General features: G+C 32.3%; 1 protein-coding gene across 1 annotated transcript in view; it reads right to left on the bottom strand.

Annotated features, from left to right (window-relative positions):
- LOC129222764 (proline dehydrogenase 1, mitochondrial-like) overlaps positions 1-20,899 on the bottom strand; it is a 98,180-nt gene that overhangs the window by 19,368 nt on the left and 57,913 nt on the right. The window contains 1 exon segment of the mRNA XM_054857294.1: positions 3,969-4,177. Within this exon segment, the coding sequence (XP_054713269.1) occupies positions 3,969-4,177 (209 nt within the window).

Here is a 20,899-nt window from a genome sequence, read left to right as displayed (position 1 = left end):
GATTTTCATGAAACTAACAGAAATATTTTGGATTGAAATCGTTAATTTATGTAGTGCTAAACGAGCTTGAAGGGACCGCAAATTTTTTTCGTTGTAATGGGAATTCCGTGTTGTACTGTATATACTTGCGTTTCAGTCGGCTCCTCTACTGCCCCTCTACTTTTAGGAGAAAAAACGGGAAAAAAATAGAAAACCCGCGTATAAGTTGAATTCCTACTTTTGAGAAAAAACGGGAGCGTTATGCAGCAAATTTCAAATTTAAACGTTATAAAAAAGAGGAAAATGAAATGTAATGAACATTTTTATGTTGGAAAATATCCGATATTTTTATTTTTTGCGCCAAAACGTTTCTCTTTTACGATCTTGATTTTCGTAAAGGGTTCGGTTTTGCTGTTACGATTTTTTTTACTAGTTGCATTTATTTAGATTTTATATCAAGAAAATTTTATGCTGTAGCCATGTTATATTATTTTTAAAAAATGAGCAATAATTTGCGACTATCTAGAAAATTCGCGAATATGGCGATCCCCGCAGTTTTCGCATGGCCGGCCTTTTACTGTAATTATTTGTTCTTTATTTCACACTCGGACTATGTAAAATCATAGCAGAATGTTTAAGTATTTATTTACTTCTTTAGCATCTGCTTAAAAGGGATGGACTGAAATCGATAAAATGTTAACGTTTTCGAGTGTTTTTTTTTCTAAGAAAAAAAGTCGGGGAAAATTTTCGGAAATTCTGCCCCGCGTATAAGTCGACCCCCTAACTTTAAACATCATTTTTTGTAATAAATTTGTCGACGCGAGTATATACGGTAATAGAATTCAAGCAATGTAATAACAATTAATTTGGGACAGAAAATTTATTTCGTTGGATTGCTATACGTAGTAACTAGCTTTCATGTGTATATTTAGTAAAAATCTATCATTTATAATTCATGACTTTCGACACACATTTGTTAAAAGGCACTTTTTTACTTGCTGGCAGCGATTGAAAAATTATAACTAAAGTTATATGGGAGCTTTATTTATAATAGCTTACTATAAGACATATACATGCATTTTAATCTGATGAGTAACTTACACGCTTTTCAGAAGGAAAAAAAATGCAAAATTTTACAATAAAAAAATCTAGAATTTTTAATAGTTTCTTACAATTTTTTTAAATGGTTTTTTTCCATGCATTTTAATGAATCCACTAAAATTGTTTGTGTGTGTGTGGGGGGGGGGAGACCATGAAGGAATCGGCAGTTACAGCAAATAATGTAGGACAATTTTTGCTAACATTTGCTTTAAAATTCTTATAATTCAAGTTTTACGGGAGCTAGAGTTGTTTTAATAGCTTATTTTAAACACAATTACACTTGATTTGACATGTAAATAGAATACTTTCAAAATTATTTTTGCAAAATTTAAAAAAAATTTAAACAGAATTTGATATTGTCATTAAAAAATTCGGATAAAAAAAACCGTTGATGAATACATTTGAAATTTTTCAGAGTGGGACCATGAAGGGACAGGCAGCTACAAATAAAATTCAGCGAAAATTGCAAAAAAAATAAAGTGTCCTACATTATTTACTTTTAGTTGTAATACTTTTATTATGGTACCACTCTGAAAAATTTTGGATGTATTTATTACAATACATTAAAAGTGATACTTTTTTTAACCACTGTCAAAATCTTTTGACTTTAAAATTTTAATATTTTATGGAGATTTTTTTCTTGAGAAGTATTTAAGTTGTGTATCAAAATTAAGTGCATGTAATTCTCTTTTAAATGAGCTATTAAACAACTCTGTAGTTCCATAAAAGCTAACAATTTCAAAGCAAATTTTAGTAAAAAGGGTCTTAGCTTATTTGCTTGTCTTAGATTCACTGCTGATTCCCTCATGCTAGCACTCTGAAAAATGTTGGATGTATTCATTTAAATGCATTAAAAATCACTTTTTTTTTTCAAAAAGTTTTAAAAGACACTTTTCAATTTGACATGTTAGTTGTATACTTATCAACAGTTATTTTTATTAAAAAATTTAAAAAAACTCTCAAAATTTCATTTCAATATTTGAAAAGTTTGCTAATTTTTATTCTTGAAAAGTATTTAAGAGATATATGCATGTGATTGTCCTTAAAATTAGCTGTCATAAAACGCTGTGGCATCCATAGAACTTGAGTTATAACCCTTTCAAAGCACTACCAACAAATAAAAAAAAGGGCTTTTAAATAAATTTGAAAAAAAAAAAAAAAATAAGTCTTGAATAAATTGTGAATGATACTTTTTACTTCCTTTTACAAAAGAGGAAGTATTGTATTCGCGAAAAAATTTTCACTCAAAAATCGCCCTTAATTTCCATTTTGCTCACCCCCAAATGAATGTTGAGTTTTTTTTTCGATTCGACCATATGCGGAAAAGTGCCTAAGAATGTATAGACACGCGAAATATCCATTTTGACCATCACCGAGGTAATTACAACGACTTTTCTCGTGACGTCTGTATGTATGTGCGTATGTGTGTATGTGCGTATGTGCGTATGTATCTCGCATAACTCAAAAATGGTATGTCCTAGAAAGTTGAAATTTGGTACATAGACTCGTAGTGGGGTCTAGTTGTGCACCTCCCCTTTTGGTTGCTTTCGGATGTTCCTAAGGGGGTCTTTTGCACCTTTTTGGGGGGAAATCATTGTTAATTTCGATGTAAACTGAAGTGGCGTTATAATTTGTCGGACACTTGGCGATATATCGCCAGTCTTTTGGTCGCCAAGTTTTGTCGCCAACTTGGCGAAAAATTTGGCGGAGTTTTTTTTTTTTTTTTTGGTTTCAATTTGGCCATTGTTGGTGATATTTAGAGAATAAATATTGAATCACATTAAAATAGCGAATAATGGGGAAATGACACTAAATTGGAGTAAAAGGAAGTCATGTGATGCACACATCAGCTCGTTTTAATTGTATTTTAATTTAAGATGTCAAAAACCAAGATTTTTCAAAGTTTCATTAAAATCTGAGATGATCAGGTGGAGTGTCTTGTTAATTTGACATGGAATACCCCTATTACATTGATAAATTAGCACATGTGTAATAGCAAATTATTCAAAAATAAAATTATTGAATGGCCATTGGCGACTATACCAGTTCACTCTTTGTAAATCAATCTTTTCTTACCAAAAAAAAACTGTATTAACAAACAGGTGAAACATTTACAGAATATCAATGTCAACATTTGTTAAACTTATCACAGGGCCCCATGTTAAATGCTGGTCAAGCAAAAAAGAAAAAAAAAACTTGAAAAAAATTAGCATGAAGCAATTGAAGACGTGAGAAGCAAAGGGATGTAGGTGGCTATTTTAGAGTTTTGAGTAAAGCGCGTTTAGAGATAAGGTCCTAGGTAGGCTTTCATTAATTTTTTTTTCTAAATTATGTCATATAGAAGCACCTACCAGAGCAACTATTGTCCATTTGTCACGAGAAGGCACTTCGCCCCGCCTCCCTGAATGCAGAGTTCTATTTTACGCGGGGGTGATCGGTAAGCAATCCAAGCGCTTCTATAAATAAAACAACCAGACAGCCTTAACTTGTGGGTGCATTTTAATGTGCAAAAGTCTTAGTGTCCTTTACATCACTTGTCTGTTGTCATTTTAGTCATTCTTACATTTTAAAAACTGCTACTTTTACAACAAAATGCTATGATCCGAATATACCTTCGGCCGAAAACAGCGAAAAATAATCATCGGATACCACGTGACGAAGGAGGAGTCAAGTGCCTTCTCATGGGAAACGGACAATAGTACTATCTTTTACCCAAGACAGAGCAGAGTTTCACCTACCATTTGTACTGGTTAACTCCAATTTTTTAATTTTGTCACTTATATCCCTTTGCGTTCTCACTACTTTAATTTTGAACGAAAATTGATTTAATAAACGCCAAATTTCAAAAAATAACATGAATTTACAAAATTTATATCAATGAAGAATACCTCATTTCGACTTCTTTTGCTTTTTCTTCGCTCAAATCCTCTTCTGCGCTGTAATCCAAAATACTCTTCACTCCAAAGGACTGCATTCTCCTGATAACTGGTAAAATAATTTTCTCATCTTCACCGGCAACAAAATGTCCGTAGAATGTGTGCTTCATGAGTGCCCGGAATAACGTGGGCCCTAAAAGCTTTTTCCCTAACTTCATAAGCTAGAATGTGGAGGGAAAATCCGGCATTAGAGCAGAGAATTTCTCACATTAAACGTGATTTGATGGATCAACTTTTCAACTCATGACACAGTAGAGTCTCGGAAATTCGGAATTTGATAATCCGATCTTTTTTTTTTTTTTAAGTTCTTCCACATTCTGGCAGGAAGAAAATAATAACGTCCAAAAACCAGGGTGCGCACGCATTCCCGCTAACCCGGTATTTTGGCAAATTTGGCCACTTTTTGGGTCACATTAGGCCGAGTTTTCGGGATGCTGATGCTACAGTGTTTGAAAAATAATTTATTGGAGGAAAAGAAGATCCACGATTTTTTAAAATCAACTACAACAGCTATTCCATAGAAAAATAGAAGTTTACACAAATAATAATTGGAGGAAAAAACTACCCATGACACTTAGACACTTAAAATCAAAGCAGAAACAAGTATTTACTATGGAATAATTTTAAGAAAAAAATGCATCATTTTCCAGAAACTGCTACAGTTCAATAGGGACTTTGAAATGTAAACATAAAAGAGTGATTGAATGAAGAGAAGAGAACATCTATGCAGTGACGTATCGGGGGGGGGGGGGGTATTGCGGCTGTATCTACCATTTGTTAAAATCAGTTTAAGCAAACGCTAAAAATTTGTTTTGGAGTTTTCATAATTCATTAGTCTAAACTGATTTGATAATTTTACTGACTGATCATTTAAATATTTAATATAAATAATCAAACACTGACTTGAAGTATTAGTTGATATTTATTAAAATCAATATTTTACATTAATTAGAAGAAGCAAATAACTTTGAATAATCAAATTGATCAGGGACTTGGAAGGTATTAGCAGTATGAACTAAATCTTAAGAATAATATTCACTCAGACATAGGGGCCTGGGGGCTTCTCAACCGAAAACTTTTCGAATTTGTAGCCTTAGAAATGCTTTTTAGATGAACTTCGGTAAAATGTTAGGAAGAGAAGAGGTTAGGGAGTACTCCACGTTCATTTTTCAAAATTAAAACTAAAAAAAAACAATTGTTATCTGATTATATTAGGGAGGGTTGGAGGACTTGGAACGTTTGGAAGATGTCAGAAGAGAAGAAATTCAGGGCCCACTTTTGGAAATGTTTGGAATATGTAGTCTTAAAATCACATTTCAGGCGATCTTTGGTAAAATTATGAGGGAGGTTAGGTTCAGGGTCAGGTCTCGGGCATTCTTTAAAATTGAAACTTTAAATGCACTTGTTATCTATGATTTTGTTGAGGGGTGAGGGGGATCGTAGGGCTGCCCACAGAAAATTTTCAAAATTGCAGCTCTTAAAACGCAATTTTAGACGATCCTTGATTGTGTTAAGGGGAGAATAAATCTGAGGTCCTTTGATGATGCTCTTTGATGATATGAGGTGGTTCAGGTTCTCTACCTCGGATTTTTTTTTTTTTTTTTTTTGAAATTGAAGCACCGAAGTTTTAGACGATCTTTGGTGAATTCAGAGGGGAGGTTCGGGAACCCTCATAAATTCTCCAAAATGAAGAACTAAAAATGTCCTTTTTGGCGATCATACAAAAAAAAAAATCAGAAACCTATTTTGATATAACGAAAATGTTTCTGGAATAAACAGAATCCTGCAATTAAAAAAAAATTTCCTTATCAACAAACAAACTCAAAACGCTTTTTCATGTCTCCAAAAAAGTAAGAAGTGGAAGTGTTGACACATACGCAAAGTAAAACTCACCAATGCCAAGAGGATAATTTTTGGTCATCACATGGATTCAGTCAGATGTAAGATAATTTTTAAGCCTCATCATATTATGCTAATTTATAGTTATGTGATTAAAGCTGAAGCTATATAAAACTTTTCCCTTATTTTCAATGTACGTTAATGCAACTTCTTGACACTTGACGCATGCGCGAAACAAAAACAAACAAAAACTAAAACCCGAGAACAACTGCCGAAAGGACGCCATGGATATGCATAATCCTTATCCCGTCACATAACTTGTGTAATTTACTGTTTGCCTTTGGATTTTAAACTAGGTGAGTTATTTTTATTGGAAAGATTTTATTCTATCATTAGAATGACTCTTGTAGTGTTTAATACTGACGAAAACGTTTCACAGAACGAGTTAGTAAAAAACCTTCGCAAGTTTTTCATCTGTAACATTTTTGTGTTATCAACTGTTAAGATTTTAAAAGATTTGCATTATACATCTACATATTTTAAGTGTAAGTGTGTCTGGTTTTTACTTTTAAGTTTATGAGTTGAAGAACATAATGAAATCAAAATAAGTGTTATTGTGAATGCTGTTTTCATGTGTTTCCCTGCTAACCATTAGTAATTTATTAAAATATATTTAATTGAACATTTATACATCAAAAATGTAATAGGCAAATTGTCATATTTGATAGTTTACCTTTAAGAAGAGTGTTTTCATTCTCTTGTAAATAGTATCTACATTTTAAAAAAAAGAATAAAATAAAATCTTAGCAATATTGTGAAAAACTGAGAATTAATAATAAGGCTGTTTAACAGACAGTCTCATTTTCAGAAAATAACCCTTCCCCCGCGCGTCCAAAGAAATGGAAAACATTACATCTTTTTAATGAGAAACCTACTTTTTTAACATAGTTACTTTTTTGAAATTATCGGAAAACTCCGTTTGAAAGCACTTTACCCAATATCCTGCTTAAGTTTCCGAAATATAGGGTTTTTTCTGGGTAACCTTATCGGAAGCTGCGTGGTTGAATGCCAGGCCCAGACCTATAAATTTTAGGCCCCCTGCAACAAAATCTATAGGTCCTCTCTCCCCAGAGGCCAACAGTGTATATTTGCAATGTGAATAAATCTTAGTCTTTTTTTTCTCCCCCCCCCCTTTTTTTTTTCAATTTCTTGGGCCGTTGGTTTTAATTTATTGAGTCAACCTTTTATTTCCTCATTAATTTCGTCAAAAATATTTTTTATGATTGATTAGAACATTTTTCATTAGAAAAATATTTAATTTCTCGCTTTGCCCCATGAAAAAAAAGGGGAAATTTTTAAACTTCTCTTTCTTTCTTTTTTTTTTTTTTTTTGAAGGCGCAAATATACTACTAAAAATAAAAAAATAATATTTCAATGTCTCTTGTAATAAAATACAATGTTTTTACTATATGTACTGTAATTTTCAAAAAAGAGATTTCCAATTTGTTCAGTTTTAAAAAGCTCAGTCATCTTAACTTTCTCAGTCGTCTAACTAAAATTTTTTCCCACTGGACTTATAACAATATATTCAAATCTGATTTTCACCGTGTGCTTTAAGAAATCTGTCAGGTCAGTGGCGGCGATTCGACGGTGGGGGGGGGGGGGGCAAGGAGGGGCAACCTTTCCCTTCCCTTTTTATAGAAATTTATTTTATTTTCCAACTAAAGAACCAAAACTAGAAATTACAATAACAGAATTTAAAAAAAAAAACTAAGCACTTTTCATAATGCACTCAAAAGCACAAAATAACTCTTCTGGGTTAGAAAAGACAATATTTAAGTATTCCTGTAGTTTTCAATTATTCCAAGAAAACAACTCCACAAACGAAGGAAAGTGCGACTCATGTCATGAAGAGAATTTCTTATCATTATCTAGCTTTCTGTCATAAATTTGAGTGTTGAAACATGTATATTTTTCTTATTGGGAAAGTTTGGTTTGAAATGACTTGAGCCGAACGTTTCCTCTTTCGTGGAATCGTTTTCTTAAATAATTGAAAAAAAAAAAAAAAAAAGCAAAGTAAAAAACATTTACTCGATAATGGAAAGGGTTTGTTTCATTTATATAACTTTGATGTTTCAAAATTCAACTGTATCCATACAGACATAAAACTCTTTTCAAAAAGACACAAAAAAAGAAGAAAAAAAAAAGGCGTAAATATTTGCAAATCGCACTGGAAATAGTCTTGAATTAAACAGTAGTGAATACGAAAAATTCAAGGGCCAATAAACAATTTAACAAGAGACTGGCAGACAACGTTTTGGCACTCGTACAGGATCCATTGCAAAACCGAGAAAAGCAGCTGCCAAGAGAATTCCATATATTTGTTTAACACACGTAATTATTTACTGTCTTCTGTAACAGGTGTTCAAATCTATTTGGTTCGATAAACTGTTCATTCCTGAAGGGCAAGGATACTGACGGGAGAATTCGCAAGATTAGAAGAAAAGAATCATCTAAATATATTTCTCCTTTTTGTAGTACAGTAGCAGTTAAGCGATTCGGTAAATTCAGGGGAGGGGGCATTGGGGGAATCTCTTCCCTCCCCACTGTTAATTGTTCATTTATTTATATTGTTTTCCAATATCGAAACCAAAAACTAGGAATTTAAAAGGAAAAAACAGTTATCGATGATTCATAAGACTTTGAGGGTCTTAATGATAATTTTTAAATTTCATTTTCATCAATTTTTATATTTTAAAGTGTGGATGTTTTAAAAAACTTGTTCAATCTCCGGACATTTAGTTTCAATTTTCTCATGCAGGTGTCGCTGAAGTAAGAAATCTGAAAAATAGCGCTCTCTTGCTCTTTTCCTAAATTACTACCATAAATCACTTAAGCTTTTCCCCCCTTTTTTCCCAACGCGAGCCCAGAGCCATAGAAGAACAAGGGCTAGCTCGTTCCTTTGATCTTTTCATCCGCCGCGAAGTGGACAGCGAGAGGAGAAAACTCGTTTTTGACGTCATCGGGTACACTCCGCGGGACAATATCCACAGCGTATGCCGAAAGAACTGTAGTATGCCTTAGCTAAAATACAATTTAAGAATTTTTACTCTGTACAAGGGTTGTTTAAGAGGCAGTTGAAGGGGCCGAGGTCACTCCCAGACAAGGCTAAAAATCACTCATTATGAATAAGGATATGAATATTGTTTTCAAGGTTTACTTTTAATTTGGAAATGTCTCATAACATTTGACTAGGGTTTCTTCAGAAATAAGCGCCTGCTCCTGCGCTAAATCTGTTGGCAGGTTATTTTTCCTTCATGTTATGCTAAAGTAGACATAAAAGTCACATTTTTTAGAATCGAAAATTTTTGTGTGTAATTATATTTGAAAGTATTGAAAACGCCTTCACGTGCTGATGGCCTAGTTACTAAAAAAGTTCTGGAAACTTAAGCTTTCCCTCAAGATTTTCAAAGAGCTCAAAACACATCCAAAAAATTAGGAATACAACCTTCCTTTCTGTTTTTTAATGCTTTTTTTTATGGAATACTAACTTTGAAGCTGCTTCAATAAATAATTGGGGGAAGAATTTTAAAAAGTTAAGGTAAAGAGCAAGACAAATTTCATAAAATGTGGTGTACGAAGTTATTTTTAAATGTAGGATTTGGTTCAACCCTGTCACAATGCAACTTAATATTATATATAATGATATTTAATTAGCTTAGTAATGGCACTGTGAGACCGTAATAAATTTCCTTTAACCGTAAAATTACAATGCATTTAGATGCAATGCATGAAATTTCTTTGTAAATATTATTCAATAGATTTAACTTAATTTCTTGAACACTGTATCCCCATGCTTAAAATAATTAATAATTCGCATTGATGCGACAATGACTTAAAGATGGGAGAGGGGAGATGGAAAATGAGCACTATATCTTGATTATCTCAATCGTATATCTATTTTTGCATAGGAGCTTTTTTTTTTGTGATCATTTAAAGCTTTTAAATCAGATACATTAGAGTTTTTATGATTGTACAAAAGCTAGGCCATTTAATTGTTCTTCTGTATTGAAAGACCAATTTCCTGACCCATATAAAAATGCTATTGAACTTTTTTTTCGAGTAAGAACATTTGGAAGAATTCAATATTTGAATAAAAAACTTTCTGAGGACAAAAGGTAAGCCGGCAAAAATATTTTTTTTAATGGACTTTATCACAGAAAAAACTTTGTAGAATATTCGGAAAGATTTCATTTATTACTGTAACGTAATGATTTGTAGAATTCAGACGTGAAGAAATTTTTCAGTCTACAAATAAGTTAGCTTTATAAAGTTGGTGATAATCATTGAAGATTTAAATTTGGTTTACGTTGCTAAATTTCAATATGTTATTTTTAAATTGAAATGATTAAAATGCTGATTAACAATTTCAGTAAACACCTATTAATCTAAACTTCGCTTTATAAATAAAGAACGCGTTTAGCGTAATAACGTATTTTTGTAAGGCTGTATTTTTTTTTTTTTTTTTTTAACTTTTTCTAATGCAACTTTATATTTCATTCTCTTGAATTCAAAATACAATTTTTACTGTGTTCAAATATTTTACTTATGAACATTGGTTCAATTTATAGGTTATTTTGCTTAATTCGTTTTAAACAATCTAGATGACATGGATCCTCTATTAGTCCAGGTTAATGAGGTTCTACTTCAGTTTTCAAAAACAACATTTGTTAAGATTCTTGGTCAGAGTTATAGTTACTTCGTAAAAAAAACTTCCTCTAAAAAACATCGGCAGTATTTATATTCAAATAGGGTATCACGAAATTCCAATATGTTTTAGTTATTCCTTATATCTATCTTATCTCTTTCATTTTCTTTGAGACAAGTTGGAAAAAACAATATTATAATTATTTTTTAAAGTCTAAACTGACAAAATTATGTACACACAAGAGGAAACTTGACAAGCACAGTAAATTATTTTCATTTCTTTATAAGCTCAATTTTATTGTGCGAAATTTCCGCTTTCTACCCCTTTAAAACACGCATATTGGATAAAGAATATCCAAAACTACACAAGAGAAACTAAAAATTTGTATTGTGGATTTTAATTATGTTTATTGTAGATTTTAATTATGTTTTTGTTTTTAGTATCGCTTATTAACTTGTCGATGGGACTCAAAACATTTACCCTTGTATTTCATTTTTTTTTTTTTTTTTTTTTTGAAGACCCTCAAGAAATTTTTTAAACATAAAAATCGGAAAAGAGAGTGAAGAATTACGCAAGCAAGCACTATACAAATGTCCCAGATCGAGTGTACCCGGTGACGTCACTGGCACTTCTCCCCTCGTTCCTACTTTCGCGGCGCTAAGACCCAGCCCTTGTTCTTCTATGGCTCTGCGCGAGCCACTTGCGAGCTCCGCCTTTCTTTAAAGTCTGATAACGATGTTTCCCGAGGGCCCAGGGAATCGACTCCCCATCGGTGGTTGAATGCGTTCCTTTTGCTAATTTCAGCTTTTCACTGAGGCATTTCGCAATTTTTAATTTTGTCGGTCTGTATTTTGTTATTGTGAATGCCATTCATTAATAAAATGAAAAAAAATAAAAGCGATTTTTTGGCTATTTTGAAACGAAAAGCATTTATATATGTTTTTTTTTATTTATGAGATAAATGATAAATCATAGTGCGTTTAACTATATGTGAGCAAAAATTTTAAATTTGTCTAAACTTGTCACGTTTGCTGTATTGTAGAGTTTGGTTTGAAGTTACCGGTTTAACGATTGCTTCGGTTTAGTCACTTAATAAAGGGATTTCTTCTCAGGAAAAAGCAGGCGCCATCAAATTATATGTCTTGTTCGATCAACACTCAGAATAATTTCTGAAATTTCAACTTTTTATCATAGTTTTCCTAAACATTCTTGACTTAATATCTCAATGAGAAAAAGTATATGATTTAGACAAACACAAACATCGTATATGAGCAATAAAAGAGAAAAACGAAAGAGGAAAAAATGTGCAGACCAACTCCAAGAATCTTTCCTGTTTTGAAAGTTTTAGGGTTGTGACTATTTTTCAAGAAAATGAGGAATCTCCTTTCAATAATGGTTTGGATAAGAATTTAATACTGTTAAATTTATTCTTGTCTTCCTTTTCATTTTCTTTTTGATTTTCCCTCATGGAAATTGATCATTAATTTAATTTCTTCAACATTTATGACTCCTTTTTGTTCAGTATTTCCGTAATAAATACCTACTCAGCACATAACAGTAAATTTTAGTGTGGGGGGGGGGGGCTTCTCCTAGGTAGTCAAAACTTACAAGAGACTAAAAAGTCATCTGCAATGGTACGGAAAGGCTTGGAGAAAGTAATTTATTTCTGCGATCGAGGCATTTTTATCTGAAGTTATTACCTTCAAATTAAATCAATGAAATACAGATTACTTTGTTCCAGGAAGATTTCACTTAACTGGAATTGATAATTAAATAATACTCGAAATTCATTCTCTTAGAAACGGTTCACTGGATATAAAGTAAATATAAAATCAGAAACATGATTCACTTATTATTGACAATTTTTTACATGCAATTTGATGACTAATGATATAATGAAAAATGTGGCGGTGACTATAAATAAACATTTATACACGAAATAAACGGCTACATTTTGTTGATGAGCGCCTCAAATGGATTGTACACGAGGAGCTCTGCAGTTTATGCACTCAATATGCATCACAGCTCACAAGATAAATATATACATATCATACAAAGCGAAAATGTTTCACTCAACTGGAATTGATAATTAAATATTTCTCGAAATTCATTTTCTTCAATAAGGAAACGGTTCATCCGTTATAAAGTAAATATAAAATCAGAAACATAATCAACTTAATATTGACATTTTTTCACATGCAATTTGATAACTAATGATAATGAATAAAGTTGCGGTGATTATAAATAAATATTCATACTCGAAATAAATTGCTACATTTTGCTAAGGCGCGCCTCAAATCGATTGTACATAAGGAACTCTGCAGTTTATGCAGTCAATATGCATCACAGCTCACAAGATGAATATATACATATCATTACAAAGCGGAAAATGTTTCACTCAACTGGAATTGGTAGTTAAATAATTCTCGAAATTCATTCTCTTAAAAACGGTTCATTGGATATAAAGTTAATATAAAATCAGAAACATAATTCACTTTTTATTGGCAATTTTTTTACATGCAATTTGATGACTAATGATATAATGAAAAATGTGGCGGTAACTATAAATAAACATTCATACACGAAATAAACGGCTACATTTTGTTGATGAGCGCCTCAGAGGGATTGTACACGAGGAACTCTGCAGTTTATGCAGCAAGTTACCTTTTTGAATCTTCGATTTCGGAGCAAAGTTCGAAAACCCCCTCATCTGTTGCTTTAACAGCATTGAAAGTGGTGCATAAATGAGTTTTTACGGTGTTATATCAAGGGAAGAGGGTGAAATATAAGACTTCAGAATTTTTTTGGATATCGAAGCTCTCAAAACTAGTGATGTGCCGGATCGTTAAAAAAGTAGATCCGCGGATACGGATCCGGATCATTAGTGGCAAGATTCGCGGATACGGATACGGATCTCAAAATTTTTTTACACAATTCAACTATCCAAGTGTAAAATTCGTTACAAAAGGTATTCCCGTCAGAATAATGGCACTGTTTCTTCAAAAAATGTCGGTTACGGCGAAAATATAGTCAAGACTATGATTTACTCCTTAAAAAAATCTCCGCAAAAACTGAAGGAGAGCTAGAAGGAATGGATCAGTTCTGCTTTAATGTTTAAATAGAATGTTGAAAATTATTTCTAGCTTGCTCGGTAGATGTAGGATACAGGAACAAGAGTGGTAAAGCTGCTACTAGATAGGCTCGGTAGGCTAGATAGGGGTCGGTCAGTTCTCGAAGATGCGCACGTATCAATAGGGGGGTCCTGGGGCTTTAGCCCCAGAAAATTTCTGAAATCTTAGTTCTAAAAACGTAGTTTTAGACGGTCTTTGGTAGTGTTAAGGAGAGAAAAAGTTGGAATGCCCTCCCTGGAAAATTTTCGAATTTATGTCTTTAAAACGCGAATTCAGACCATATTTATCACGTTAGGAAAAATGATATGACTCAGGGATTGTCCTCCGATCGATTTACATCTCTTTCCCAATATTTCAAAATTGAAGTTCTAAAAACGCAATTGAAGACAGTCTTGAATGATGTCAGGGAAAGGGGGAGGTTCTAGGGCTCTCTGGAATTTTTTAGAAACTGAAGTCTTAGAGAGCGTTCCTCAATGAGGTTATTGGAAAAGATTCCTTCTCCTTAAAGTTTTAGAAATTGTAGTTTTAAAAACTTAATTTTCATCCTTCTTTTTTGATATCAGAAAGAAGAGTTTCGGGTGTCGCTCTCCGAAAATTATTCGAGATAGATCATATTTGTTAATGTTATAGGCATAGCAATGTTTTGAAATTGAAGGGAATATTATATAATCTATCATATTGTGGAGGTCAAGGTATTCAGTCATGGGTTCTCTTCCGGGAATTTTCAGGAAATCGCTCTCTAAAAACAAATGTTGCAAGGCTTTTTAAAATTTTAGGAGGTAGGGGAGGGCTTCTGCAGCGTAGCATTTAGAAGATTTTCTTTTATGAGAACTAGAAACAGAGGAATAAGTTGAGAAACAGTGCGCTGAAATGTGTTTAAATAAAATGTTCGTTGTATAGTTCAGATAAATGTTAGTAAAAGTACTTCAGAAAAACTATGAAATATTGTTGGTGCTTTTTTCTAACAATAATAAGTGAAAAGGAAAATTTTTAATCGTAAAAATGGATATGAAAAAGTTTCCCAGAACCTCAAATATTTTGAGGGGTGCTCGAGTGCCCTCTTCCACATGCATTTTTTTTAGCATGAAAACATAGCTGTGGCAAAAAAAAACCCCTTAATTTTGAGAAAGCAAAAAAGAAGAATAAATGTAACTTCATAAAGTCTAAATGTTCAAAAAAATTTTGTTTTCAATAAACTCGCACTGTTTTTAACATCGTAACAGTGTTTACAATTATTTATTAGTGTTACAAGTTTTTTTTTTTTTTAAATATTCTAATGAAGATTTCACCGATTTTGATTAGTGAGAATTTTTGTTTCTGTGTCGTAGTACCTTAGAATTCTTTAAATTATATTTATCTTTGCAACTTTTTAACTTCATGAAAAAATTAATCCCTCAGGCTTTTAGATATAACAAAATAATGGATAAAAAGTTTTTTTTTTTTAGTTTTTACCGTGGAATAGTTCTGGAAATTGTGGTTTTTTTTTTTTAAATCACAGTAATGATATGTATCCGCAAAAGTAATTTCTGGGTATGTCACTTATTTAGGTTGTTTCTTCTGACAATATTTACAATCAAAAATAATAAATGTAACTTTTATAGAATTTTAAAAATTTGTTCGAAGAATTTGTATCTCAGGCTTTTAGTCTATGCCCCCTGTCAGAAGATCACTTTTGGTTTCGATAGACCATCGAACAATGATATTTTCGCTACCTGATCGTATCTTTTGATCGAAACATGGAATTTAACACCCGAAACATACGATCATAATCCCTCGAAAATTAGTTTATAACTTTTTTTTGTTCTAAAACTACATTGTTAATCTTTTGAGAACTCGCTAAAGAATTTTCTTTGGTCGGGGCTGAACTTCTTATGAAGAAATGAAAAAAATAAAAAGAGAAAGAAACGATGGATTAAAAAATGCTAAATAAATATGTTTGTATATTGGGCTTTTTTCTTTTCTCCCCCCTCTTCTCTCTCTCTCTGCATTCTTTTTCTTTTCTTTTTTTTTCCTTTTCTTTTTTTTTTAATAATTGCAATACATAAAAATATTATATGACCACTCGGTATTTTAGTTTCACTTTCGTGTCATATTTTGCAAGTTTATTTTAATCAACGAATCTAAAAGGATTCGCCGGAAATTCTTTAAATAGCGTCCGGGAGGTCAGATAACCCTAAATGAGATAAGTTTCTGTAAAGCTAAAATTGAGTAAGTTTACCTTAGAAACCTTCTTTTTGATACATGTCTGGAGCACCTTCATATTTCAATGCCAAACTGACTCACAATTATCTCTTTTTAGCGAAAGTGAGATACAAATGGCATGCAAAACTAAGAACATTTAAACTGAGCTACGCTACAGTGTAATGTGTAATACACGTGCGAAAGACGAGCTCGAAGTGGAGAGGGCGGAAAACAGCCCTATGTAGATAACTTGTCTTTAATATTTTCTTCCGGGAATCGAAAGGTTTGAAAAGAGGGAAACCCAAATGTACTGATCATACTAACCACTCCATCTCTCCCCTTTCTTTGTCGGTTATTATATGGAAATTCCTAGAAAAGGTAGATCGCATTTTTGAAATCAGATTTGAGGTAGACAATGTACTGCAAAAAGCTATACTGTGAGAATTTTTTAGGGGGAGCTGAGCCGGTCTGAAATATTATAGAGGGAGCTCAAGCTCCCCCGATTCCTACGCCTATGTAGACTTGAGTTAGATCTATAAGAGAAAATATAATGATGACAAATGGGGAGATAAAGAGTAACCGAGATTTTTCTCGAATGCTACGCATGTTAGTATGTTTCACATAAGACAGCATCTTTATTTTCAGAAGAAAAAAAAATAACTTCTTTGTTGTTTCATTGTTTGCTCAAAAAGACATTTTGAATTTAGAGGGGAAAAAAACACGCTTACATTCCGAATGAATTCTGTTACTTTTTGAAAAAAAAGTTACGTTTACGTGCTCTTTTGAACAAAACTGTGTTTTGGAATCAAACCCAGTTTAATTATTTAATATCTATATCGCTGAATCTTTGATGAGCACTGAACTTTAATGTCTTGTGCGTTAACCATTTTATCAGTCGTCATCTTTATTTATAGCAGAATCTTTATCCTATTATTTTTTTCATCTACGAATCCACGATTTGAATAATTTACGCTGTTATTACGTTAACTCACTTGTGTTCTTACAACTCCTCACTGTTTTATGGTATTTCATTAGTAAATTGTAACTGGAATACATTGCAAAGAGTCTAAAGTTTCCGCTTTTGAAAACTGCATATTTGAAAAAAAAAATGTTTAAAAAAGTTTTGATGACTTTTTTGTTCTTCGGTTTTTAATTTAGCATGTTTCCTTTAGTTAAAAGCAATAATCAGCCTTTTTCATTCGTCATTCATTTTTATTTATCTTCGAGACTTAATATTAACAGAATACAATTTTTAAATATTAATAATGTAAAAAAGAAAATAAACGTCAATCATTCAAGAAACCAGCATTGAATTAAGTATAGCACTAAAATCCTTTGTCCAACTCCAATCTTGTTGCGACTTCTGGATAAACGCAACGACACTTTCTGAAATTGACACCCTCTTTTCGACTTCATTTACTGTTTTACGCTGATCAATTACCCTGATTGAAACACATTTGATTTTCATATGATGTGTGAAAGTAATCATTATTAAATGACAAGAAAAAATTGTAACTTTGAAAAATGAAAAAATGCTAATATTTTACTTTTAAGACCAAAAAAATAAGAATTAAAAAAGAATTTAAAGAAAAATGTGCTTAAAGCAAAATTTGCCGCCCCTGAAAATTTTGGCATCCTTAGGCCTATTGGGAAATTGGGCCCTGATGTCAATACCTTTCAGAAAAACTAATTCCCACTACTGCATCACAAAAATCACTTGAAAGCTAAAATTTGACCATTTGTTGCTCTTCAACTACATCCTGAGAAATGTTGAAAGAGCAAACCGGTCTTCAGCTTTGCATTTGCCTGAAGGGAGAGAGGGGTTCGGTTCTCGGGTGACAGCTATTAGCGCCTAATTACTCCCCTCTGTGTGAAGCTGTTTAGAGAGGGCACTTTATTCCCCCCCTATAAACCGAGTGAAAATCCGCGCCATCTACATTTGAAAGTTGGCAAATGAAGATAGGAAAATTGTCCCTTAATAAAATTATTACCTAGTGTTTATGACATCTCAAAATACTTTGGGGTAAATATTGTAAGTCTAATCACGTCAAAGTGTTTCTTTGGGGTAAGTTATTGTGTACATAATGCATGAAAATCTTAAGAAAAACGTGAGCTAAGCTGCTAGATTTGCATCAATTACCACTCGTTCGCCTGGGTCGTTCGCAAACTGGCAACACTTTTCTGCTATCGTTGCAGAGCAGAGTGATTCATAATAAGAACGGATTATTTGCGAACGATCCCTCTCGATTCGTCGTCCAGTCAAGAATTATTAAAATTCGGCTCATTAGATCGCTGATGACTTTTTTGATTTTAAAGAGCATCAGGGGTGGAATTTTTTTTAATGAGATGTAGAATATATCTGGGCTTCCGATTATGAAGGTTATAAATTGCTATCTTTCGCGCATGCGCAGTGAAAAATTAATTGCTTTAAACGCTCATATTTCATTAAATTTTCAATATTTTAACTTCAAATTTTATTATGTTTTCTAATATGTTGTCAAATATTCTGAAAGTTTAGTAACGTTTGGTAGAAAACTCTACGTGATATGAGCCGAAAACCTTCAAAAAAATTTGGAATTTTTGAAAGAAATGCTTATATCTCTGTGTATAAGAGATACTTTCACAAAAATATAAAAAGAAATTCTAGATAGGTTTTTAACTTATTTCTGAAATTTATAGCTTATTCCCAGTTTTTTACAATGAAAAATGATCAAAAACCTTTTTTTGTTTCCTCAATTTGTTGTTCGTCCCCTAAATTAATAGTAGACTTCATTTTTGTTGGAAAATGGAGGCTAGAGTATACCTTTTATGTGAAAAAAAAAAATACAGAGCAACTGGTCTTTTATTTCTTGATAAACCCGTAAACATGTGAATCTTTGAAAGTGTCCCACTACTTTTAGTTATATAGTGTACAAATAAACGATGACACATCGGATGTTATTACTATGGTGTTTTCTTTCTTTCTTTCTTTCTTTTTTTTTTTTTGAGAAGAGAAGTGTTTTTAACTGGACGAGTAAAAATATCTGCGGACCGGTCAAATTTTTCAGCGTTTCTTAACCTTTTTTGACTCGAGGACCGGAAAAAACTTTTGAATAAAACTCTCAGACCAGTGATATTTTCTTCTTCTTTTCTTTTCCTACCTTTTCTCTCTTTCTTTCTTTTCTTTTTTTTTTGCAAAAGAAAAAAAACTTTCATTTACAAACCGTCAGGAAACATGGGATTTTTTAAGAACCGTTGACGTCCCCCCCCCCCTCCATTTTTTCGCAAAACTTTCGTTTCGGGGACCGTTGAACACTTTTGAAAAAATTGCGGACAACTGGTTTTTCCTATTTTACACATAATCATAATAATAAATGACTTAATAACTATCTTTATTAAAAAACTGTAACAAAAAATATTTTAATGCAAAAACTAAAATAAGTAGCTATCGTAATATATTTATACAGTCGGACCTCCATATATCGAAGTAGCAAATTGCCGGAAAAAAATTCGATGTATAGAAATTTCGATATATAGAAACGATCTTATTTTATCATAAAAATCTCCTAACACATTAAAATTAAAGCTAATTTTCGCGCATGAAACCCAATTTCTAATTTATACGAGCATCGGATTAAACGAAAGTTAATAACTGAAAAATTAACAGAAATTACATTTTTGTGCCTTCATACATTTTCATTCTTCGGAAGTTCAACTTGATATGCAATATGAGGGGATTTTCGTTGGGCAATGTAATCGAGAGAAAAGTAAAAAACCAATCTACTTAACTTGAATGATTTTTACTGAAGCTAAAAAGACTAGGAATTATAATCAACAGACAAAAAGGATAACTTGAAACTGATTTTACAGTGTTACTGGCTGCAACTAAGATTTGAAATAAACTTGAGGGAATTTAAGAACTGCAGAACGGAACAACAACCTATCTACACACCCCTCAAACCCAGATTTCTTATGAATTTCTCAGCAACCTTTAGTAAACATAATATTCTCCCCTAACTTACATTTTTCATGAGACAAACACTCTAAAGTGGGGGGAAAAAATGTATGAATGTCTCGAAAAAAATTTCGATAAACAGAGATTTTTTCGATATATAGAAACAATTTTTCTATGTTATGAACATTGAAATTTGCTGGGATTTCGATATATAGAAAATTTCGATATGTGGAAGTTCGATATATGGAGGCTCGACTACATCTTTACTAATAAAAAAGCTGCTAGTCTCTCTGTGAAATGCATAGCGCCTAGACCGGTCGACCGATTTTCATGAATTTTGGTACAAAATTAGTTTGTAGAATAGGGCTGTGCACCTCGAAGCGATTTTTCGAAAATTCGATTTTGTTCTTTTTCTATTCCTAAGAACATTTTAACCAAGGAAATTATCATAACATGAATGAGTAAATTATCATAACATGGACGAGCAAATTACCATAACGTGGACAAGCAAATTACCCTAACATGGGCGAGAAATTCATCATGCATTATTTGTAAATATACAGGTGATCCAAATGACGTTTTAATTTTCTACTACGGGCAAAGCCGTGCGGGTACCGCTAGTAAATAATAAGCGTGGCTGAAAAATTAGAAAACGACGAAAAATTCACACAAAAGATGTGGTATAGGATTATTATGATGGTTGTTTCTTTTGTTTTTAATCTATTTATTTATTTTTTAGAAAGGAAAACTGTTAACGTGGGCGAGCAAAAATCTCTGAGGACTGATGGTCAAATTCTTCCGCGGAATCAAAGCAGCAGTAACGAACTACATTTCAGGAGAAAGTAAAGAAAAACATAACCACTTTTTTGTACTATTTAGAAACTAAAGTGCTATTTTTCACAAGACTTGTATTCTTTTCTTATTTGAGTTAATTATTATTGGGATTATTATTTAAAATCCCAAAAACTTTCGGGAGTTTTGTATGCATTTGAAGCAAGTAACGGGACGGCTACAATACGTAGCAATTAATGACATATAGGTAACAAGAGTGGGCAAAATAAAAGCGGCCATGAGAGAAAAAAAAAGAAAC

The sequence above is a fragment of the Uloborus diversus genome, chromosome 5 (genome assembly GCF_026930045.1).
Source record: "Uloborus diversus isolate 005 chromosome 5, Udiv.v.3.1, whole genome shotgun sequence".
NCBI lineage: Eukaryota > Metazoa > Arthropoda > Arachnida > Araneae > Uloboridae > Uloborus > Uloborus diversus.
Note: the sequence above shows the minus strand (reverse complement) of the source record. Positions and strands in the feature narration are given on the sequence as shown.